The 25,249-nt window shown below is 41.2% G+C and overlaps 1 protein-coding gene across 4 annotated transcripts in view; it reads left to right on the top strand.

Moving 5' to 3' along the window:
- The first annotated feature begins 17,859 nt into the window (after positions 1-17,859).
- TFAP2D (transcription factor AP-2 delta) overlaps positions 17,860-25,249 on the top strand; it is a 48,686-nt gene continuing 41,296 nt past the window's right edge. The window contains exons 1-3 of one of the 4 annotated variants that reach the window (XM_005507397.3): positions 17,860-18,222; positions 19,159-19,656; positions 23,193-23,253. In XM_005507397.3, the coding sequence (XP_005507454.1) occupies positions 18,184-18,222; positions 19,159-19,656; positions 23,193-23,253 (598 nt within the window). In that variant the 5' untranslated portion in view covers positions 17,860-18,183. Of the gene's footprint in view, positions 18,223-18,639; positions 18,763-18,865; positions 19,657-23,192; positions 23,254-25,249 lie in introns of those variants that run through there. The other 3 variants (XM_021294409.2, XM_021294408.2, XM_013368613.3) reach the window with 3 other exon arrangements.

Below are 25,249 nucleotides of genomic sequence, written 5' to 3'. Positions count from 1 at the left end.
CTTTAAGATGATGAACTGCAATATGGTGGTCTTTTTCAGAAAACAGACAAAAAATTTTCTAGAAGATTAAATTCTGACCAGTTATTCAAGAAGTCATTGAGGAAACTGAGGAGCTTCACACATCTAACTCTGACAGTTAATGGTTTTAAACTCACAATAAATCCTCCAAATATTCCAGGAAGAAGGAAGGGAATGGTAAGCAGCATAAATTGGAGAAAGAAATTTATCTACGTAGACCTCTCCTAGGCAGATATACACAAAATATGAGTATGAACATCAGTGTACTTTGACATGAATTTCAGATGTGTTGTGATTCTTTAAATTGGATCTAGGATATTTAGAGCTAGATACGAGCAGCTAGTTTCAAAGCTAATAGGATTTCATAGTATTTTGAATTTAAAAATGTCAATAGCATTTTGACCTCTATATGCCTTTTAGATCATTCCAAAAACTTTCAGCTTCGTGGCTTTTCATATAAAGAAAAGATTCTGATTCAGTTTTTTTTTCACCTAATTAGAACTGCTTTGCTTTTAGATTATGAATCCTTGTTAATGAAATATGACTTGAGGCTTAATGAGGGCTCAAAACTCAAAATCCAATGACCATGCTACTATTAAGGTAAGGTAACCTGCAGTATCAGACAGCACACCTCCTCAGACTATAAACACAAGTACCTGGAAATAGGAAATGAAATCAGTATTGTTGGGATTCAACCTGCCTAATTTCAGCATCCTAAACAAAAGTATCTATACAATATGCTCATTAGGCTCTCTACCATCAATGGAAAGATACAAAAACTCCAAAAGGTTATTTGGCAGATCTTAAAATTGGTGCCCAAAGTGAACAGGGTAAAAAACCTGTCCATTTCCATTGACTAGAATCTAGATAGCTATTTAAAGATAATTAGTATTAGATTACATTCTTCTAAATGGCTTTTGTGTGATGAGATGGAGTATTATAACATTAAAGCTATTCATATTAACTGATTGACAACTAACTAATATCTTGTGTGGCTTCTGTGTCATGTCCCTGAAGTGACTCTTGAACATTTGTCACAAGAAGAGGTAAATAATTTGATGGACAAAAAATAAGCCTTATAGACATCTCTAGGTGTTAATTTGCCTATTCTCAGAATAAATCAGTTGTCAATAACATATAATAAATGTCATCACTATTCTCTCCATTGTCCATGCCAACAATGTTATTCCGATAGAGGTGTGTTCTAAGACATCATCATTTGTAAGCGTATTCCTTTCACAATAGCTTATTTAATAAAGGATTGACTGAGCTGTTATCTTTCTAAATAAAAACTACCATCTTCTACCCTACCTCCAACCAAAACTCTGCTTTTAAAACATCTCTTTTTTTATGCCTCCAAGAAGAGTTGAGGGTGAACCCCAGATATAATGGTGATGAGTGCAGTATGAAACACCAGGTAAAGTCTTCAACTGGAGTAAATTGGTGTAATTCTATTGAAGTTACTGGTGCTTTGCTGCCAGAGTCTGATTCAAAGCCTTTGGGAATCTTTTCATTGACTTCCCCAGGCTTTGGCACAGCTAAAGATCTGATCCTTCAAGAGAGAATTGACAAGATAAACAAGGTTGGCAGTTGTGGGAAATGTAAGAGGGTTTTCTTATTATGGGAGCCGTGGTCAAATATGTGTCAGAAGAATTAGTCCTAGTTCAAAGGTGAGATTAGTCCCGTACAAAAAAAGTATGAAAGCATCAGTTTTAATGGTAACGAATCCTTTTAGAAAAAGCAAAAGAACACATAATACTTAGCTAGGAAAATATAAGCTTTGTCTACTTCTCATTTTGTATGAACACATTCATCTTGCAATCCTCTGTAAATCCTATTGAAACAAAAATGTGTTTACAATGTTACATATTCCATAAAACATGTTTGCTACTCAGCAATCTGTTTGCTTCTCTTAAAATGTATTTTTGTGACAAACAATCATTAAACCTCACAACCACCGTGTGCAGATAAATGGAACTAGTGCAGATATTACCATTTGGTTGACACATTTGTTTTGACATTGTAAAAAAGCTTTATGGATTTTTTTTTTTTTGTAAAAAACTCTTCCTTTTTTCTCTGAAACAATAATATGTTCCTGCAAATGCTGCAAAAGATCAAAAGCTGTTCAGATCATATTTACAGTACTAAAAGCACAATGAATGCCCCTGTAAATGACATGTAAATTACTGAACTATGATTCAACTTCAGTCAGCTTTGCAGATGAATTGAAGGACCTTAATTCCACTTTAGCTAAGAAATCTGATTATTCTACTGCTTGTAAGAAATCAGCTTTAATCCTCTTTTAAATGTCACCCAACAGGTTCTTTCTGCACAAAAGATGTAAATGAATTTTCCTTTGCAATATCTTTTCAAATTCATTTTATTTCCACAGGACATTCTGGAAAAATAATTTAAAACTGAGTAATCAAACCAATAACTCTCCTTTTCTACATCTGTTCAAGAATAATAGTCAGGATGCGCATCTTAGCTTCGTGATAGCGTAACTCCACTGACCTGCTCTTTATTCCTCTTTATGGAAATTAGACTAGAATTCAGCTCCCTGATAAGACTTGCAGCTGAATTTAAGAAAACAAAAGAATTCTCTTCCTTCAAAGTTAAATCCCTAAATCTCTAAACAAGTCATATCCACATAAAATTGAACACTTTAACATTCTTTCATTATTGCTCAGTTTTATTCCTCAGTTTCTTACACTTAAGGAGTAATTCTATGCTACACTGAGACACTTCTAAATTAAGGACTGTCTTCTTGGCACCTAGCAGTACAGTAGATCCCAGTTCCTGATTAAAGATGTCCTTATCACAGGCAAATGATAATGTTATTTTCTGATCATGAAGAAAACTAAGTGCTAAAAATCACAAGCTGGCTGAGCCACATGTCCAGTGGGTGTAAAATCAACACATGTCCTTTGGGAGTTGTGCTGATTTACACCAATGGTATATATGGCACTCCAGGTTATTTAAGAGAAATGTTCTAGATGATCCATCTATGCAAAAAAATGCAACTCCACAGATCATGTGGCATTTAAGTACTTGTTCCTCCCATTTCTCATTAGAGCTTTTGCTGTCTGAAAGAAAATCAAACTCTGCCCTGGTTTAGGACTTCAAACAATGCAAAATCACAAATGTGAGGAAATTCACTCATCATTCACAAAAGCTTATTCCTCATTCACATGAGGAAGCCTAATAAACACCTGAAATATATTTATGCCACTACTAGTATGCAGGCAATAGCAGGAGCAGTGTACTGTCAAAAGAATTCCAGGTGACTAGAAATTCAGAGCCAGGGAGAATGGATATGGGACCAAAAGTGGGCAACTGACATGAGTGACAAGTCCATCTAACTTCAAGCCTTATTGGGCAAAGGGAGGACAAAGAAAATCTATTTTTTCCATAGCAGAACATTATTTCATTTCTGGTAACAAATTCAACAGATTGGTTATAATTTTAACAACAATACCTATTGTGGCAGCATTTTAGTTACTAGTGTAGATCAGCCAACAAAATAGAAAGCTTTAATTGGACTCCTCACTTTGTCGAGCAATGGAGTGTCTTTGTTTGCTAATCACACTATCAGACTAATACTCTTTATATGGACCTACACACAGGCTGTGATACAGCAAAATCTCTCAGAACAAGTTAATGTGGAGCAAGTCTGTTAACAAGCCCTGATGATTCAGGACTCCATTCTGTGTGTCACATTTCTTTTTTTCCAAACATAAAAAAAACACCACGCGAAATTTCTACTTTTTGTATATTGAGTGGCCTCAAACTCAGATCAAGGTTCCCATTCTCACAAGGAATGTACAGTCACACAGTAAGACAGTCTTCACTCTGAGGAGCTAACATTACAAAGTAATAAGACATAAAAAGAAAAGAATAAATGGATACTCCACACATGTAAAACATGAGGAATGTAACAATAACTTACTAGGTGATTTGTCCAAGGTGACATAGAAAGTCGGTTGCAGAGACAAGGAGTGATCTTCTACATACAGCCCAAAACCTTCACTGACCCCCACCCCGACCATCCCAATCATCCACTGCCCTCTAGTCACATTTGGTGCCTGCTATGTCACATATTCCAGCACACATCACAGCTATTCAGAAAATTATCCCCTTGGTCTGTCAAGCATAAACTTATAAAGTGTTCCCGTAACACGGTTCTAAAGGCTTTGAAAGCATTAAAGAGTCTGTCTGCTAAGGATGTGTTAAGGTCACAATGTCAGGAGGTACTGCTGAAAAAGAGACATTTTTTCGCATGACTTTGACAACAAGCAGCATCCACCTATGCTGTGTAACAGGTGTAAAAGACTTGCACTGACATTCCTCTTCCTAAAGTCCAGGGGAACCACTTGAAAATATAATCTAGCAGAAGCTGATAAAATTCAGTGACATAAATCATGATTAGTGTGACAATTCAGCCTGCAGGATAACAATAAATAATGCAGAGAAGATGCAAATGCATTGCATTTTAGCAAGTGGTGACATAACCTTGTTGAAAATACCTGCACTGACTTGAGACTGAAAAGAGATTCTTTCATGGCAGGAGGAATTTTCACATTTAAAATGACCATATATAAATATTATTAGCCAAGCCTATCTTTGGCCTGATGCTTTCAGTTTGATATGATGTGACCCGAATATCTGCCCTAATGTAACTCTCTTATCTAGTTCTCATCCAAGCAGTCTCATGGGCAGCTGCGTTTATGCTTTGAATACAAGAAACCATTCTCTTCTTTTGAGGGGGAAAAAAGCACAACAAGGCATAAAGTCTCGCAAAAAGAATACCCTTTAAGTCAAGGGCAAGGTGATATTCAGACACCTCCAAATATTAAATGAGACTGACAGATCTAGAAGGTATAAAGCACCCTAAACCAGAGGGAAGAGTTCCACAAATAAATAAACAAATAAATAAATAAATAATAACAATAGATTATAGGATGCAAAAAGTGTCTCTTGAGTTACTGTGTAGTGAATGGTTTTCCTTATGTTTCTTACATCATTTGGGCATTCAGAAAGTCTTATGGTCAATTCCTGTGCCATAACTTGCAAGAAGAATGATTGGGCAGCCCTAGATTAGGATGCTCTGAATCCAAAACAACTAAGTCCCTAATGCGACAAGTCTTACCCAGGCCTCACCTTGCACCTCACCACTGTAGAATAATGTATTGTTTATCTCAGATGGATAAAATCTGAAATTAAATCTCAGCACTGAATTACATTGCAGTTTATTGGCAGATATGTGTGCATTCTGGAGATGTGGAGTGTGCATGGTAATTTTTCTTCTATCACTATACAAAGCCAGTGACATTACATTTTAATTATACTTTTTGACAGGGCAGATGATGTTGATATTTCTGGAGGCTGCCTGACTCAGGATGATGGCCAAGAGGAAATACCAGGAGATTAGGGTGTGCATTGTTGAAGTCATAGCAGAACTTCCAGTGAGACTAATCTTAATAGTGATTACTCTACTGATACAATGAAAATTGTTGGCTATGGGTCATTTTGCTGTTCAGACACTGCAAAGCAAACAAAGAACTTGATGATGGAATATGTCTTGCCTTAATCTCTCCTTCCCTTGCTGTGCAAGATCCAGGGCTTCTTTCTCAGAATTAATAAATTTATACCACACCACTGTGTGAGTTTTTTCTTATTAAATTAACAGAAATCTGTGGCAATACACTCATTCATTTAAGTGGGACCAGAATTTCACCCTTTGCTCTTTTTTTTCAGCAAAACAGCCAGTCATATGAATAAAATTACTCTTGATTTCAAAAACAAAGAATTTAAGTGATATCTCATTATTTGAGGTCTTTTTAAATGGATATAGTTACAGCAAGGCTGTAGAAGGAATAGCAGGACTATGTGCAGAAACCTCTATGTGAGGGAAGGTTTAAGCTTTAACAGTCCATTCTCTCATTAGTCACAAAAAAGAACCAAGTCTCATATGACAATGTCCTCCTACACAGCAATTGCCCTCCGCATTGAGAAGGTCACCGTAAAGCACTCCTGTACCTGCCTTCATTGGATTTATGGCACCTGTTTCTTGTTGAACACGACTCCTTCTGGATCCTTGCCAAAAATACTGTATTTTTAGCTACTGTACTGAAGGAGGAATTACAAAGGACCTGCACACCTGTCATATAGAGAAACTGAGGCTAAAAAAGGAGATGGCTTTAAACAAAGCCACCATCTCACATGTCTCAAGACCTCTGCAATCTCCTAAGTTACCCTGTTTTCCTAAGACAACAGCTCTCACCCTCCATTATCAAGAATAAGCAACAGGCTGTGGGAAGGAATGCTGCACTCCAATTCATGCTGGTTTGTTTTGTTTTGTTTTACCTTAAAAGTTTCTTTGATATTTTTATACCATCAGACAGCAGCCTGTTCTCTTTTTTTTTTTTTTTTAACTTCCTCCCTCTGGACAAGTAGGATATTAATATTATCCCTGTAACAAGCAGCAGAAGGAATAAAACATCTAGGTAAATACTGCAAGTGAGATTAAAACTCTCTAGCTTTCTGATGTAACCCTGTGACATAGCGTTTCTAGTGAATTAAACCAAATGTACAAGTATTTAACGACTAATCCTTTTAAGTATTTTAATGCCCCAATGAAGATTTCTTATAGGGAGAGGCAAAGCATATGTGGTTTCCGTTAGAGTCTGCCTGCAGGCAGAGGATTGAGCAGATTGGCTTTTTTTTTGGCCTTTTTTTTTTTTTTTAACTCTCCCCCCAACCCCCCCCCCCTCCTTTTTTAATTAATTAATATTTCCCTTCTTTTGTGTGGTTTTGGCGGGCGGGCAGGCAGCCCGTGGTGCTGAATGGACAGCTCCCGCCAGCGGGGCCGAGGGGGGCTCACCCCACAGGCCCCCCGCAGCTGGGGGAGGGGGGTGTGGAACGTTCAAATCACAGCCTGCTTCTTGCCGTAAGAAAGAAGAGGGATACTGAACAGGCTTTCTTCATCCCTTGGGTTACTACAAACAACTAACCTGGCTCAGGAGGCTCTTTGAAGAAAATAAAGAAAAGTAACTTTTTATTTTAGAAGCCCATCCTGCAGGGCAGCGGGTATTAGACTGGTGATAACATTTCATGTATACATCTAAATATATATTTAAAAAATACACACACACACACACATATATATTTATGTATTAAGACTGGATATACTGAAGAAATTTATTTATAGAAGGTGAGACAATGGCCCAGGTTGCCCACAGGTGCCCCATCCCTGGAGACATTTCAGGCCAGGCTGGATGGGACTATGAGCAACCCGAGCTGGATGAAGATGTCCCTGCAGGGAGGTTGGACTGGATGACTTTGAAGGTCCCTTCCAACCCAAACTATTCTATGATTCTATGAAACATAACTTCTTTTTCTGTTATAGAACTTCCTAGCCATAGGGAATAATGTTTTCCCCTCTGTTAATAGCCAGGCCAATGTCATGCACTGCAGGGAGAAAAATCAATGCTCATCACTATAAAAAAAATTGATCTTCTGTTTAAGCTAATCTTTAAGGGTTGCAAATTTAGGATCAGGGTTAAGGCTACATGGAAAGTGAGTGTTCATATTTCCAGCTGAGGGAAAAATACCCTCTTCCTATGCACATTTGATGCGTAATAACCAAAACAGTAATTTGGGGAGGAATATGAGTGTAAGTGCAAAGTCTACACTGTGCACTTACCTGTACACTGGCAGATAAGATTCCTAACAATATCTCAGCACTTCCCATTGATGTGGTGAGGAATTGCAAGTCCATAAGGAGTGTGATTCTGTACTTCAAAATAGTAGACCAGATGTTCAGTTGGTACAAATGAGAGGTGAAGCAGTTGCATTAACATAGATGTGTTGGTTTGTCTAAATTGAAGATATAAAATAGCTTTGCAAATTATTGCAAAATCTCTCTCTTGTGCACATATAAGTGCCTGATGCTTTTGTATGATGTGTAAGTATGTTTACAGAGAGGAAGAGACAGGATTTTTATTGTTGTCACAGAACTATTCAACTGAGGAAAAATATACATAAGCATTGTCAGAAATAGTAATGTGGTGTCTTTTTATGATAAAGAATATCTTCATCTGACCATGGATCATGTCCCTTACCCCTAAAGTATATGAACCAAAATTATACCCTGGTCTTTGCTAACCTGAATACCAGTTTCTGTTTTCATCCTGAATAAATGTTGCTTACTGGTGTTAAGTCATTTCTTTGCTTTTTTTTTTTTTTTTAACTCTACACTCAGAAATGAAGTTAAACATTTGTTTCAACTAACAATATTGTTGAATGGGGTCAGTAAGCAGTAGCCCATTGTCTTTACTGAAAGCATTGTACTTCAATTACAGTAATTTTATTGTACAATCAAAAACTTTGATAGTCCATGTTTCGTTCACTGGTCTGCAAATAATCATTTCAGAACAGACGAACAATATGAATTGAGGGAAATTACTGCTGAAAATTACAGTTTAAGTCACAGTTTAGGAACCAATTGATTAGGTTGTCCACAGTGCTAGTACATCAATGTAATGGTATCACTTTGCAGTAGGAAGGGAGTAAGGAAGAGAGGGAGAGAGAGAAGGGAGGAAGGGAGGGAGGAAGGGAGGAAGGGAGGAAGGGAGGAAGGGAGGAAGGGAGGAAGGGAGGAAGGGAGGGAGGAAGGAAGGAAGGAAGGAAGGAAGGAAGGAAGGAAGGAAGGAAGGAAGGAAGGAAGGAAGGGAAAGGATTTTTTTCTCAAGGTTCTCAATAAAATAATACATGTTTTCAGCTTTCAGACTATGGAACTAATATTTTAACTTATTTTTAAAAGACATTTTCTAGGCAAACATTATTACATTCTTATTTTCCCTGTTACTCTTACATTTTAGGTACAATGCAAATCCAAATAGTTGCTTAGAGCATTTTCCACGTCTCTTTGAATTCCAGGAGAAGAATTCTATTGGCTTAAGATAATCTTTGGATCAGGTCCTTCATGCAAGAAAGTACTAGTCTTTTATTGCCTGACCCTTCCATCTTCACTAGCATGCTCAGACCCTTAGAGGTCAAAGAGACAACTGGCTTATATACGGATTACTGACATGAGTCGAGGATGCAGAATGGAGCTCACAGTGAGCTCTAGCAGCACAATCATTATCAGTCCTCTAGTAGCTATTGTCACGTTGTAAATGATGTCCCGTCTATCAGAGATATCATTCCAGAATCAAATCCTGCAGACAAGATCTTATTTCTGGAAAAAAAAAAAAAAACAAACCTCCTTCTGCAAAATGAATGTTAATGGAAATTTTAAAGTAATAGAAATCCCAAAATCTCTTGATTTTATGCATGAACTATTATGATCAATTGGGAAATTAAAATATGTTTTTAAGCATAAATACCTATTCCCTCAGTGGAATCTTATGTCTCTGAAGTAGCTAGTTTCAGTTTTGGGGATACATCTTATGCATTTTAATAGCAAATGCCTGAATACTGAACGAATAAAAAATATATAGTGGTTTCTTTGCACCTACCCAGGATTCTTGGGTCAATACAAGTCCCATTTTCAAATATGTTAACAAATATATGTGTTCAGTGAAAATTATATATTACTTAACCTAAATACAGATTTATTTGAGCTATTCAGAGCAATTCCAGGCTCTTGAGGAAAGAATCTCTTTAAAATATTAATACTACTACACCTAATTTAAAGTGTTAAGGCTACAAATTAAGTGTAAGGCGTAAAAATATCCATGAAAATGTATATCTATGCAGACACAGGTGGGGAAAAAAATGGAAGAAGCCACCAATACATGGCTCATGAGCTGAGGAGCTCATCGTTACCTTTGAATTTACTCTTTTAAGTTTGTGACACAACCTTAATGCTATTTAAACACATAGTAGAGCCCGATATTTAATTAGGTAAGGAAACTTGCTCCCTATTACTGCCAGTGCATAAGTATATGAACACAGTGGAGTACACTCAATAATCCAAAGAACCTGACACTGTATTATTTATTGGAATGTCTGCATTAATTATGGATGATTCTAATATAAGGTACATCTTTAATACATCACAGTCTACAGATGTTTTCATTCTCCACTACCACAGAGAAGTTTAATGATAAGATTTTTGCCTCATATATCGAAAGGCATCCTGAAAATAATATGGATAATGTCATCTTAGGCAGTTCCTCATCAGGAGGATTTCTGAAGACCTAGTTTAGTTGGTTACATGTAGGAGATTTTGGGTTAAAATTGTTCTGTGGGCTAAGACTGGAAAGTCAAAACAAACAAACAAACAAACAAACCCTTTTAATTAGATGCACTAGTTAACTGTAAGATTTCCAGTTTCAGCACCAATGTTTTCTCATGAGCAGCAAAATATAACTTTTTGATGATAGTTCCCACTGAGCCTCGACGGCCTGATACAAAATCTCTGTCACATATGAATTTTTCCTGTTGTCTTGGTTGACTATGGATATTATGCTATATCAATCAGCAGAAATATCCCATACAGCTTCCTATAGTGCTTGCTGTACAAGTAGGCTTCATAACTTTTCTTTGGTAGCTAGGTGGTTTTTTTTAAAAAAAAAAAAAGTCAGTTGAAGTGTTTTACAATTTTTGTTGAAATCAGACTGTTTTAACTATGGACCTCACAGTTTACAGAGCCAAGTGCAAATGCAGGATAATAGTCTCCTAACACTAAATTTTTCCACTGTTCCTTTCTGATCCTGAGAAATGTCCCTGTTGAAACCCGCAAGCTTTTCCACAAATTATTAGGTCTGGAAGGATTAGGTTAAATCTCCATATCACAAGAAATGGAACAAGAATTTGGACCGGAACTCCTGTCACTTTTTGAGGTTTTCACCATCATGCAGTTTTCCAGAAGCTGGTTTCAGTCTATTCTACTGCTGAATTGCTGACCTCTTCCTGTTTCATGAACAGAGATGGTTATGTCTGTGTTTCCTTTTAACAGTCTTCCAATGCGGTATTAATAGTGGAAGTAACTTAGGGCAGCAATATTACTAGAGAAATTCTAGATTAAACAATTAGAAAGTATGGTCAGAGCAAACAAATACAGAATCACAATTTGGAAGGGAAAAAAAAAAAAAAAAGAAAAAGAAAGAAAAGTTATTATAAAGAAAGATTCTTTAAGGGAGAATTTCTGGCTTATTCTTTGATATAAACTTGGGGACACAAAACATTGCTGAGTTATCTCTGACTGTCTCCTTTCCCAAAATTTGAAAGTGTCAATGAACTACAAACAAAGGGGAATTGACTGACAAGCTACTGTTGTGAAGGAAGGCAAGGCTCTCACATAATTACTTTACTTTATACTTTATTCTTTACTTTACACATAATTCTCTCAGAAAAGTAATTACGGTCTAGTTACGTCTGTAATTATAATCAAACATCCCCTTTCAGAATAGCAAAACACACATAATATGAGGGATGTGACAAATTATTAGATAGATAGGAAAAAGAATTATATTATTAAAGGATCCTCTAAAAATATTGTGATTCTGTTGCCCACAGCAGTCAGTACCTTCAGATAGCCACAGAATCAGAAAAAGAATTTAAGGGTAAAAAGATGACCTGCATGAGTGAGATGGATCAGTTAAAGAGAAAAGAGGTCTGGAAGGATTTCCTAATGAAAGGAAGTGTAAAACATGTGAGAGGAGCCAAGTTGAGGACTGAAACAACTGCTCAAGAGAGCAAGATTACTCAGGTGGTAGGACATTCCTCAAGTACCAAAGAGGTCAATGGACAAGAAAAATTTCCTCTAAGAGACAGCAGGAGCAATTGACTAAAGTAGCTTTTGCTTTCAAGAGAAAGCTGGAAGGAGGAAGGATGGGAGGATTTTCATTGTCTCAGTGTTTGCAGAGCTGGAGAGAAGGCAGCTGCCATAGACAGTCGTCACGTTACCCCCTAAGGGGTGTGGTAGAGATACTGAAAGAAATTAGGAACATGGCAGTAAAAGGCACTGGCAAAACTAGAGTGTTGTGTGAAGACTGAAAGAGTGGAAATCCCAAAAGGGGAAGAGTGGAAGCAGCCTGGTTTTCTTGATGGAGGTGCCTAAAGAAGAGAAAAGGTGGGTAGACAGCTTGTAGACACAACAGTGGCAATAAAATAAATGCCTTAGAGCAGGAGTGTGTGAAAGACCAAGGTGCACCAGAAGCCATTGTCAAGGAGGATGAGGTGGAAAAGACTCCATGGGGCAGGTACAGCCCTAGGAGCCATATAAGAAGGGGCTCTGGGCATCTTCCCCAGCAAGATATCCACATCTCTACAAGCCAAGAGAAGCTGTTTTCTTGGGGTTTGGCTAAAGACCAAAGACAGATGGAATGGGGCACACAACAGCTCAGGATCATGTGGGGAAACAGACAGGAGAGGGAGAAATTAGATGATTGCATGATCAGTTGAGTGGAGAGGATAAACATGAGGAGCATCTCCATGTAAGAAGCAAACCTGTGGTTGTAGGACAGGGTTCTTGAAGGAGAAGACAGGGACATCACATCACCAAGACACTTATCACAAGAAATAACAGGAGAGGGACAGGGACTGTGAGGCTCAGACCTTCTTTGGCCAGCAGGGAGGACAGAGGCTAAGGAAGATGGGGATGGGGAAGATGGACCAGAAAAAGGAAGGAGGATAAGAGGGTCTCTCATTGACAGGCAGTCAATGGATCACCCCTACCAAATATCCAGGCTGTCTGGAAACTTAGGTTTCAGTCCAGTGGCCACAAGCTCTGCCCTCCTGATCCTTGCACAGACTGCTGTGAATGGCATTCATTGCAGCATTGGTCTGGTTTTTGCAGGGCAGTATTGATCAATATTGACATCTCCAAAGCCATATCACCTATCACTTTCGCATAGACTCTGAGTGATGTGAGGCATTTGGGTTGAAATGCAGCTGCCCTTGAGTCTTCATGAAAGACGCAGCAAGCAGGAAGTCTTGCTGCCATCAAAGAAATTACTGGAGACAACAGCTATTCCCTTTAATTTTCAAATAATATATTCACAGCATTTTAATTGCTTGCAAATACATTTTCTCTGTCCCATTATGTTGCCTTTCGGCTGTTGTGGTGAGGCAGAATACAAATTTGCAAGGAGGAGGAAACATGATGGTGGGCATCGCAGAGCTCAGCTATGTTCAGAATAGGCAGATGTCTGTGGTAGCACAAGGTTGGACATCTCTAGTCTTGCAGCTTGAAGAAACCCCTTCCAAAACTCCCAACACTTATTGCCCAGAATTGAAGTCTGTGAACTCCAGTGTTAAATCTTTTTTTTTTCTTTTCTCTTTGTAAAAGGAAAAGCAACACTTACATTCTCAAAATAATGATAAAAAAACATACTTCAACACCCCAAAATTTCTTACCCTGGTGTAATTTTTTTCCCTAGAGAGTGTATAGTTTATTTATTTATCAGACAGGGGGTGGTTGAGTGAAGAGCTAGACACAGAGACACATTTGCTTGAAAATTAAGGTGGATAGTCTGTGGGTGGATGGCGGGGAGGGACACGACAATACCAGCTCCCTCCTTCCAACCCACAAATGTCTTGGTCTCTCCCAGGGTTTTTCCTGCATTAGAAGTTCAGGAAAGGAAGATGGGATGGTGATGCTCAGCATAAACGGAGTCCATGTTCAGGTTCACCCCCTCTGCCAGACAGAAGGGGGGTGTTCAATGGACCAGGGGAGCAGTAGGAGGAAAAGATTTGAGAGGGAGGTGAGGTGGGGTAAGACAAAGGATCGGCAACAACAGATCTGCAAACAACGGGCAGGACCAAGTGATGCACAAAAGCAACTGCAGGGCTGCTTTTGTTTTAGGTCAGCCGAGTGTCCCCAAAAGCTCACGGCCCCCAGACTTCAGGAACTGCAGAGGACAAAGAGGATGGAAAAGGCTTTTAAGCACAGTGGTTGCTGAAAGGGGAACTTCTCTTCGGATCCTTCACAGAAAAGGGCATCTCAAAGCATGGGCTCTGCTCCAGGAATGTCCTGGCACTGCTGACTCCAGCTGCCTGTAGTGGCTTGAATTGGTTTCATTCAGGCACAAGAAACTCTAGGAAAATACATCAGAAGTTTAGGTTCAGCAAGGACCAAGATTGGTGACACTCAGCAGAAGATAAAGTTCTTAATGAGGAAATAAAACAATTATTGGGCGACCAGCAAAATGGAAGAGCTAAAACAGGAAGGAAAAAAAAAGAAAAGACAAATTTGTAATTTCAGACTTCTAAATGCTGAGGAACATTTATAAGCCAAATACGAGGTGAGGGAACTCTGTGAGTCTGAACTGAGGAGCTACTCTCACACAGCAGACGACAAGCCCTGACTTTGTCCCTGCAGAAGCAGCAGCCGCTTTGCACACTTCAGTGAGCTACCAGCAAAACCGAGGTGATCTCAGAGAAGGAGCTTTTTTCTACTCCACCACCACATCCCCACCCCTTCCAGCAGCCTACTCAGTTTGTTATTTTTTTTAGACCCTTTAAAAAATAAATAATAAATAAAATTAACATAAATTTTAAAACCACACTTTCTGTAACCTGGGAGCAGAAGTGAACTTTAAGCAGGGAATAAACAACGTGCCCAGCCACAATGAAAATGAACGCGAAGTCTGGCTGCCCTGACCATTAGCTTATGGCGCTGGTTGGAAAACCAGAAAAGCTTCCAATTAACTTTCCTGAAAGAATTTCTTTGGGAGTAATTAATAAGTGCTTTGCAGTTTGACTCGCGTTATTAATTGGATTGAGGGTAGTTAAAAGCGCAAATGGTCTATATGATTTTTTTTTTAGGGTCTGTAAGCGAAGCTAACAGATGGAACTGACCAGTAACGTGCATCTGGCAAGCCGGGGTTTCTTATAAACTTTCCTCCAAACAAAATCATTTTGGTAGCTTTGTTGTTGTTTGAAGCGAAGTTGGGCTCCGGACTGGCTGGTGTTGTAGCTGTGGGTTTGTCTGGGCTGTCGTGTGCGTGGGGAGGGGGGATGGAGGGGAAAAGGGGTCGGACAGGGGAGGGAGATCTCTCGCAAGAAAGGTCTTTTGCAGCGGGATGATCTGGCAGCTAGGGAAACGAGTTGGGAAAGCATCAGCCCTTGCACCGTGCGTGTGTTCCCCTGCACTCACAGGGGCTGAGCAGCCCCATGCTCGAGGCAGCGCACAGGATTCAAAATAAGGGAATCTGCGCTCAAATCCTTTCCCCACCTCTCCCACACTCGTACTTTTCTGAAAAAAAAAAAAAAAAAAAAAAAAAAAAAAGAAGAAGAAAAAAGGCGCAGATGGACAAAGTGTCCTGTGGAGGTGAGTTGATGGGGAGCGCTGCCTCCCTGGAGCGCTGTAAATCACAGCGGGGACTGGGCCGCGCTCCTCATCCCCCGCCTGGGTCCACCCGATCGTGTCCCCTCACCATGTGTGCCCCCGTCATGCACTGAGCTGGGCTTTCCTTGGCCAGGTCGAGGAAAATATCCCACTCCTCTCTCGCCACCCCCCCTCCCCCCCAAAAAAAACCCACAAGACACAGGCAGGACTAAAGTAACTTTGAGCAAATAATGATCTGGGGCAATTCCGTCGAGCTGGGGGGCGGTGACCTGGATGTGTGTGTGGGGGGGTGTTGCCTTCCTCCTTCAAGGGAAAGGACACTTCTCCCTCTGTCAAGAGGGTGTGCTCAAGGTGTCTTAACTCTTTTTGCTTTTTTTTGTTAGGTCTAAGCTGTCCTGCGCAAGGCTGGTGTGGCTGCTCACACTGTGCTCACCACGCTCCAACGGTGCGTTGGAAAGAGCGAAGTTTGCCCATTTCTACATGTTCTTTTATTCTCTCAGCTACCAAAACCTTGAGGAGGCCAAGTAAAATCTGAACCTGGAAGAGTGTGTATAATTTTCTCATATAGGTATTGGGGAAAAATATTTTTATTTCGTTAAGAACATTAGAACTGTACGGAATCCAAATGAAGAGAAAGAAACAATTTCCTTCCTTCCTTCCTTCGTTCCTTCCTTCCTTCGTTCCTTCCTTCCTTCCTTTCCTTCCTTCTTTCCTTCCTTCCTTCCTTCCTCCCCTCCTTCCTTCTTCCCCTCCTTCCTTCTTCCCCTCCTTCCTTTCTCCCGTCCTTCCTCCCTCTCCTCCTTCTTTTTCCACCTTCCTTCTTCCCTCTTTCCCTCCCTTTCTTTCTTTCATCTTCCTTTTCCTCCTTCCATCTTCCTTGTCCCCCTTCCTTATGTCTTCCCTCTTTCCCTCCCTTTCCTCCTTCAGTTTTCCTTTTCCTCCTTCCTTCTTCCCTCTCTCCATCCCTTCCCTCCTTCCTCCCTCCTTCCCCTTTTCCTCCTACTTCCCTCTCCCCATCAGCCCAGACGGGGCGGGGGGCTCGGGGTGGGGGGACACAACTCCCTGCAGAGTTGCGGGGTGTTCACTGCTGACCCCTCCGCACGCCCGGCCCGTCTCCTTCTCCCGTTTCAGACAATGCATTTCCATTCCAGTCGTGTGCCTTTGTCCATTTGTGGCAAGAAAACAGGGGCTGAATGACAGCTCCTGTTAGCCTGCATGAGCAGATACCAACAAACCCTCCCAAAACCTGGACTTAAAAAAAAAAAAAGAGAGAGAGAGGAAGAGAGACACATGCCTATTTGCCTGCGGGTTGTTATTAAGACACCTTCGCAGCTTAAACGCTTAAAAGCAACCCAAATTAAATGGCAATTAAAAGCAAGTTACACCCTCTCCGCTCTCCAGGCTTATCATTTGTGGAAGCTGGCCATCAGCAAAGCCACCCCGATGGGAAATGCCATGTGGGTTGGGATCTTCCTAGAGGGTGTGTGACTCCCCCCGCTCCGCTACTCCTGGACGCCCCCCGGGCGCTCCCCGAGCGGAGCCCGCAGCCACTTCGGGGCCGAAGAGTCGCTACCTGGGGGCAGAAGGACGGGGCGGGGGTATGGGGGGAGCTGAGCTGGTAGAGAGGGTTTATTCCCCGAGTGGTGACTCCTCGGACCGGTGTCATTAAATAAATAAATAACGTAACCCTTCAGCTTTGCAACCCGGGGCTACGCAGCCCCCCCTCCCCTGCATTTCCATCACTAAAATATATCGGCACTTAGAAATGTCGAAAGGAAAACAGCTATCAGTGGTCTTTAGCTCATACCTTCCCATCCCTGTTTTTTTTTTCCTTCCATATAGACAGATGTAATTCCATAGATCTGAATGTATTTTACGTATAATTCCATATAATATGTGCTACTTTGTGGTCTCACCCTAGTTTTATGTTTGAAAATGCTATTTAAAGAAGCCTGTAACATAGCATATTAGGAAAATTTAAAAGCAGGTTGGAGTGTGGGGTGGACTTAAATTCGATGTAAATGCAAGAGTAAAAAAAAAAATAACCAAACCAAAACAAACCACATAGTTTTCATTTAGGAAAAAAAAATACAGTTAAACAGACACACATACAAATGTGCAATGTTAAATTCTGGTCAGTATTTAAAAGCAGTATAATCAACAGGAAGGATCACTTACCTATTGAAAAGGATGGTTAAATAATATATATTAATATATATTAGCTTTATGTCTTCCCAATAAAATGTACACAAAATACCCCCTTCGTTCAGATTAGCTCCCATATTAGCCTGGGTAAGAAAAAGCATTCTAAAGAGTGGAGGAAAAAATGTATAAAAATGTTGAAAGAACCTACAGTTCCTTATTAGGCGAAGATACAATATTTATTCCTTGTCTCCTGGGATGAAGCTCCTCTATCTATTGTCCTCCCAGTTCTCAGTGCTGATGCTTAATTTTCAAAACTTCTATATTACCAAGGGACCTACGACATCAGCCAAAGAAATACCCAGCAAGTACAAAATCTGATCCAGGGAGCAGCTTTTGTGCAGAGGGAAAATTTTGTTCCTACAGGTTTTTAAGGAGGTGCATGGAAAAGCGAGAGATCTGATCTATGCAGATACATTGCAAATTCTCTCTGTCTGTAGTGATTTTTTTCTAAAAAAAAAAAAATTGGGGAAATACATGAACTTTGGATTTTTCAATTTTTTCTTTTTTTTTTTCTTTTTTCTTTTTCTTTGTTATTTTTTGTTGTCTTTTTTTTCTTTTTTTTTTTTTTTTTTAATTTGGAGAGACGAATTTTATCCCGAGTACTTTTCTCTCTCTTTTTCTCTTTTTCCTTTTTTTTTTTTTTTTCGGAGAACCAAAAAATGTCAACTACCTTTCCAGGTCTCGTCCACGATGCAGAGGTATTTTGTGTGTGTGAGTGTGTGTGTGTGCGCGCGTGTGTGTGGATGTGTGTGCGTGTATGTGCATACGTGTGTATGTGCCTGTGTGGTTGTTTCCATTTTTTTTTTAATCCATATTGGACCGTTACATTTAATTATAATCCGGCTTCAGAGATAACTTAAAGAAGTATAGAGAGAAAATTCGTTATGACATCTGTCGCCAGAAAGGGCAACTCATTACCACGTTAAAACCGTTGCCAGAACGAAAATCAGAATAATACCCCTAATAATATAATGAAGTGGAGAGAAATCACCACCAGCTCGCCAGGAATGGGGAGTTCTCACTAAAAAGCAGGACTCCGCTTTTCTTTCAAAACGCAGGGAAAGGAGGGGGGGGTGTGGAATTTTGGATCTGATTCGTTATTTTAAAAAGAAAGAAAAATAGGGGTTCAAAAAAAAAAAAAAAGGAAGGAAGGAAGAAAGAAAGGAAGGCAAGCAGGCGGCAAAGCTTTCTCAATGTGTAACGCTGTAACATAGGGACGGGACTTGTGTGTATTCTCGGTAGTTTCCTCTGTTTGATGACTTTTTTGTGTGTGTCAGCCCCAGATATTACAGCTGTGATCAAGAGGTGGATGGATAGATAGATAGATAGATAGATAGATAGATAGATAGATAGATAGATAGATAGTTGGACAGATAGATTGGTTTTTTATTTCAGTGCGTGGATTCCTTTTGCTTGGCGGTATTAAGGGCAGGCTGGGCTTCTTACGGGTTTTTGAACAGACCTTTATGGCACCAGCCCAAGGTAGGAAAGGATCTTTTGTTGTTGGGGTGGCAGCTTAGAGGCTTCTGCAGGGGGGAAGCTATGCAGGACAGCGGGCTTGGAAGAACCGCACCCGGGGGTTTTCAATGACAAACCTCCACTTTTGGGGTCTTCTTTTCACTTCTTCCTTGCAGATACGTCATGACGGATCAAACAGTTACCGATTGATGCAGCTTGGATGCCTGGAGTCTGTGGCCAACTCGACCGTCGCCTATTCCTCCTCGTCTCCTCTCACTTACTCTACCACGGGCACCGAGTTCGCCTCCCCGTACTTCTCCACTAACCACCAGTACACCCCGCTGCACCACCAGTCCTTCCACTACGAGTTCCAACACAGCCACCCGGCAGTCAACCCCGACGCTTACTCCTTGAACTCTCTCCATCACTCCCAGCAATATTACCAGCAGATCCACCATGGGGAACCCACTGATTTTATCAACCTGCACAATGCGCGGGCGCTCAAGTCCTCTTGCTTGGACGAGCAGAGGAGAGAGCTGGGGTGCTTAGATGCTTATCGCCGCCACGACCTGTCTCTTATGAGCCATGGATCCCAATATGGGATGCATCCAGATCAAAGACTCCTGCCAGGACCAAGCCTCGGGCTTGCAGCCTCGGGAGCAGACGATTTGCAGGTAAATAGCATGCGATCTCCTTTCGAGGTACCTTCTTCTCCCCTCCCCCCTGCACTGGTTCCCCCCCCCCTCCCCGCCTCACCCTCCCCATCTTCCTTCTGCTCAGAATAGCTCATACAAAGGAGGAAAGATTCATCCAAAATCCGATCCTAGAGCTCGTCCCCACCAGAACAGTAGCAACAAAAAAGGGGGTGAAGGGGATTAAAACAACAACAACAAAAAAAGGTGGTCTTTCTTGGCCAAACGACAACAACAACAAAAACCCTCGCTCCTGATTTCCCCGCGTGGGTTGTATCTCTGTGAGGGCTGAGACCGTGGGACTCATCCAGAGATCTCGGGGTGCGTGTGTGTCCGCGCGGGTCCGCGTGTGCGTGTACCCAGCCCTCTCCAAAGTCACACAAAAAGTAAACCGAAGCAAAGCAAAGCCACCTTCTTGCTCTTCCTAAACTTTTCCTTTCTTTCGGCGAAGGGAACCGTTAAAAGAATTTGCATGGACAGAGCAGGCACACGCGTTAAGGAAAGGATGGAGTAGGAAAAGAGAAAAAAAGCAGGGCAGGAAATAAATCTGCTTTCCGATATGCGGACAAAGAAAAACCTATCCGTTCAACTCTGAGAGATGTGTCAGGGAAGCAATAAACAGGAGCAAACGTTCATCAGAAATATTCAGTATGATAAACTCCCTCGCAATATCGGACCTAGATGTTAACAGGGAGAGAGATAGAAGCAGATAAATCTGAATTTATCTGTCTATGTGACTAATCATTCAGCTGTTCCCCCCTAACCGGCATCTGAACATACACACAAAAAAATCTCTTTCTACGTATGAAACCCTCACCTTTATCCACTTAGAAATCCTTTCCCCTGAACTAAAAAGTCATCTCTGGTAAATTGAGCTTAAATTAAATTTTTTTCCAAAATCGCAAACAACGCCCACCTCTATCTAACACTCATTTCGAAAAGTCCCCCGAATCAAAAGCAAACCTTCCTTCTCCCGAGGAGCTGAGGAACTAAAGGTTTCCCGGTTAGCGGGAAGAGACAAATAGGACCGTATTTACTGTACTTACTTTTCCCCCAAATCTCGCTCCAGTCATACAAAGCTGGCTATGTTGGTCTTTCCAAAAATACGTAGCGGGCAAAAGCTGGGGAAAAAAAAACCCACAAAGTTTGTAAAACTAAGAAGGTTTCTTTTCTTCCCTTAAAATCAAATCAACAAAAAATGTTTACAATTATATCGGATTTTTTTTTTTTTTTTTTTTAAGGAGAAAAATAATCCAACATCCCAACAACAAAGGATGTTATCTTTTCTGTCTCTGAAGAGGAAACCCTAACTATTTAAACCTAGCTTTCTCCATTAAAATTCTCTATATCATTTTATCCTCTCTGGCGATTTTTTGTTTACATTTTTCACAAGGATCTCCTTATGTTACCCCCCTCAAAAAAAAAAAATCTGCCATTCACTGCTCAGCCCAACTAAAACCTATTTACTCCTTTTTATAACCACGTCTGCTGCTGATTTTTTTGTATCTGTACAAATTTTTTTTCTTTGGCAGGCACAAAGCCTTGTATTTTTCAAAAGAGGGGATTAGGGACGTTTGCAAGACAGCAGACAATGCCTAAGTCCCGGGCAAAAAAGCACCATAGTTTATCCAATTTTCGACTTAGTGCCATTCAACTGGTCATTTATGCAATGTCATCCGACCAAACAACATGTTTCCCCTTTTTAGAAAAAAAAAAAAAAAAAAAAGAGGTTGGTTAAGCTGCTAGAGGCATAATCTTTTTTATTTAGTTAAAAAAGAAAAGAATAAACAGCTCTTATTTGGGAAATATTAATTTTTTCGATCATACTTTATTCGAAAGTAAAAGACTTGCGTTTTTGTTCCTAATTTTCTGTTTGTTTTTCCTCCTCGCTCTTTTCACTAAGACAAGAGGGAGTGTACTGAGATATCGAAAATCCTTGAGAAGTTTAAAATATTAATATTTGTCGTTATTATTTAGATGATTCTGAACAAACGTGGACTTTTGCGAATATCACCTTGGCTTAGAGGGAAGCGTTTTGGTGGCGAACAGAAACAGGACTGTACAAATATACTTTGAAACTAAAATTGTGGTCTAACCAGTGTTCCCCTTTCTCCTTAGTCTTTCTTTTTAAAACGTTCATCAGCATATGCCTCATTTCAAATGCAACAAATGTAAATATACTTTTCCCTGCACAGAATTTTAAGTGAATGTCCAATAGTTTCGAGGGCGGTTTAAGTCAGCCTAACAGATGCAAACAGTCTTGGAGCTGGAGTGGCATCTTTCAGTGCCCTAAAAAGATTTTCCATGGGCAACAAAGAAAACTGTCACACCTTTTCCCATCACCGCTTTAATTTATGCTCAGTCGCCAAGTTTTTTTCATATTGATTTCATAATCACTTTAAGGCAGAACACTTAAAATAAAAAAGAGCCTTGAAAAGGAAGGTCTTACAGGGCCAGCGCCAATATGGTGAAAGTGGGGGAGAGAGCCAGGACTGTAAAGGTTGTTTTGTAAAGTGGGGTTTTTATTATGCACCGACTCTCTCCGCATTTACTTAACTCTTCACGGGCTGTTGAGTAGGTTAACACCCTTAAAGGCCTCTTTCATGTCCAATACCTCGTTTGTTTGTAGAGGAAAATGCGTCTTTAACACATTTCCACTGGGCAAAGATTTAGGTTTGGTTTGGTGTGGTTTTTTAACCCCAACATCAGGAAGAACCCAAAGAAAACCCAACCCTTTCAAGTCTTTTATCATTCCAATAAAAATATTTATTAAGGGAGGCGAAGATCCCCAAATAATCAGACTTGTAACAGGAGAATAAAGACGTGAGATCTCTTCGGATGTGCACCAGAAGCCCTAGGCAGTTTTTTGGATGGTTCTTCACCCCACAATCACACATGGGTGCCTGTGTATGAGTGCACACAGATGCATATTCATCCCCACCTATGTGCGGACACACGCATTGTTACAACACCCTTACGACTCTGTGTAGCCGGCAAAGCCCGATGGGTCGTCTGTTGTTTGTGTTCTTTGTCTACTTCTGTGCACACTTTGTAAGTCTGTGTATATGTGTCACGAAACATATATATGTATTTAGCTGCCTGTAAATATACAGCTAAACATACAAAAATACTACATAAAAGTGTATTTTTACCTTTGTGAATGCAACAATTTTTAGCTTTGTACGGGAACACACTTCTCTCAAGAGTACTTGCTTGTCTCTCTGTCCCACCATTAACTGCCGATCTAACTCCCCAGTTCAGAAGAAACTCGTATTTAAATGTCAATTTATGTGATCATTATTTTGCATTCTGTGGGGTAGGGGCAGGCTGCTGTATGGTGGTGGGATTTCGACAGAGCATTTGAGTTCGATGAGAGTAAGCGTGTTTTTCCAATTCACCTTAACTATTGCTTCTGTGTGAGTCTTGGAACAAAGCAGAAGCTATGTAATCTCTCTGTGGGTTTCTGTATCTGATTTCTTTATTTCCTTTCTTTCCTCCCCCCCTCCTCATTACTTAAGAGCTCAGTGGAGGCCCAGTGTGGACTTGTACTGAACGGGCAAGGAGGTGTGATAAGAAGAGGTAAGAGGTTAAAAATACCTGAGTCTGTCAATTTGTGTAAACGTAAAACACTCTCAGTTTCTCTCTCTCTTTCCCTCCCCCACTGTTTAGCGTATTTTGGATTTACTCCCTAAATGGTGATAACTTGACATTTGACAGAAGCACGTTCAAACTAGCTTAGAGCACTTCACATTTCACAGTCCGTTTGCACTTTACAAATGATCTGTTCCTCGGTAGCTCTCGCATACTCGCGCTGAATTCAGAGCTTTCTTGACTTGTTTTATCATTCCCCGTTTAACGGAGTTGATCCCTGATAGTTCGAGAAATGTGCTCCCTGTTACACCGGCAGTTTGTTCTCGCGTGGGGAAAGGAAGGAGCATTTTTGGAAATGTGGTTTCAGTAGCGCTACAGACCGGTGTGGAACTCGCTTTTCAGTGTCACTTCATTTGATAACCATCTGTCAGTGCAAATATCTAACGTTTAAGTTAGAGGAAAGATTTGGAAATCTTGTTAAATACGCATTTCTTCAGCATTTGAGCGTTCGAGGCTGGAAGGGATGGTTGTTATTATCGTCATTCACAGTGATGAGAAACAAAAGTAGTCTGAAGGCCTAACGTAGGAACACAATTCTCACAAGCTGAAACTCATACTTTCGTTCACAGTACAAAACGAATAATGCAGTCGGAAAGAGGACACTTCTCGACTCAGCCTCTTAGAATGTGCGTTTCTTGTCCCATTATTGCCTTTCCGTATTCATTTCATCCATCATGAAAAACAGATGTTTAGGAGACATCGTAGGCGCTGTGACGCTATTGTGCTAGAGAGCTGATTTTAGCCGTCACTCCCCCACACAAACTTTACTCTGAAACAATAGTCACACACTACTGTGGTGAGTGGAGATCGCGAGTAGACACACACGCGATTATACCCGTAGGAGGGGAGGTTTTAGGGTATCCTTACTGACCACACACACCGACTCTGATCAGGCTTTGTACGGGCGTTCGGCAGGGCGGGACCTGCGGGGCGGAGAACTGGCAATGGGCGGCCCGGGGCCGGGGCTGTGGCCGCGGTCAAGTCTCGCCCGCCCGGGGCCGGGGCTCGGCGGGCAGGGATGGCGGCGGCCCGTCGTCGGGGCCGAGGTTGGGGCCGGGCTCAAGGCTCGTCCGCCCGGAGCCGGGGTTCGGCGAGCGGAGATGGTGGCGGCAGCGGCGCGGTGGTGCTGAAGGGACAGCTCCCCTCGGCCGCTAGCTGCAGCCTCGCCTCGCCGGGGCGGGCGGGCTCCGGCCCCACGGCCGGCGCAGGGTGGAGTGCGGCAGAGCTGGCGGAGGGGACGGGGACGTGAGGAATTTTTTTAGGGGGAGGACACACTCCAGATCTGCCGGCCCCTCCTTGGGCAGCGCTGGTGGGACGTTGTGGAGAACGTCGGCAGCTCAAACTTCTGCCCAAGTGGTGCTGTGGGTGCCTGCGCCTGCCTGGGCCCTTGTCTCTCGGATTTCAGTGGCTTGTAATCATCGTTAGGAAGAGGGATGATTCTTTCGGGTTTGATCCGAGAGCTGACCTCCGAGACCAGTGGATCGTTAGTTGAAAGAGAGAAAGACGAAGTTCCCATCAGCTGGGATCTGTGCCTGTAGTGTTGGACTGCGGTCCTCTTTTCACAGCTGAAGGGCGGCCCAAAGCTCAGCTCAGCTCAACTCCAGTTTATTCAGCTCCCTGTTAAGGAGATTCCAATTACCTGTGCAGATGATTGCAGTCAAGACTCTCTCTTCCTCTGTCTCTCTCTTTTTAAAGCGATCAAATTATTCAAGGATTTAAAGACTGATAGTAAAGGAAATCCAGCATGAAAATGCAAGGTTTTCACTACCCTGATTTAAGTGCTGAACTGCTACTGCACTGCTATCTATCTCTTGGCATATTCAGGGAAGATATCAAAGGCGAGAGTATAAGTTTCAAATGTATATTAAAAATACATAATAAATATTTTGTCCGACTTCAAAAAAAGCGATAGGTGTTAGCAGTA

Source organism: Columba livia, chromosome 3, assembly GCF_036013475.1.
Source record: "Columba livia isolate bColLiv1 breed racing homer chromosome 3, bColLiv1.pat.W.v2, whole genome shotgun sequence".
In the NCBI taxonomy this organism is placed as follows: Eukaryota; Metazoa; Chordata; class Aves; order Columbiformes; family Columbidae; genus Columba; species Columba livia.
The sequence above is the reverse complement of the archived record's forward strand: the minus strand, read 5'-3'. Positions and strand labels throughout refer to the sequence as shown.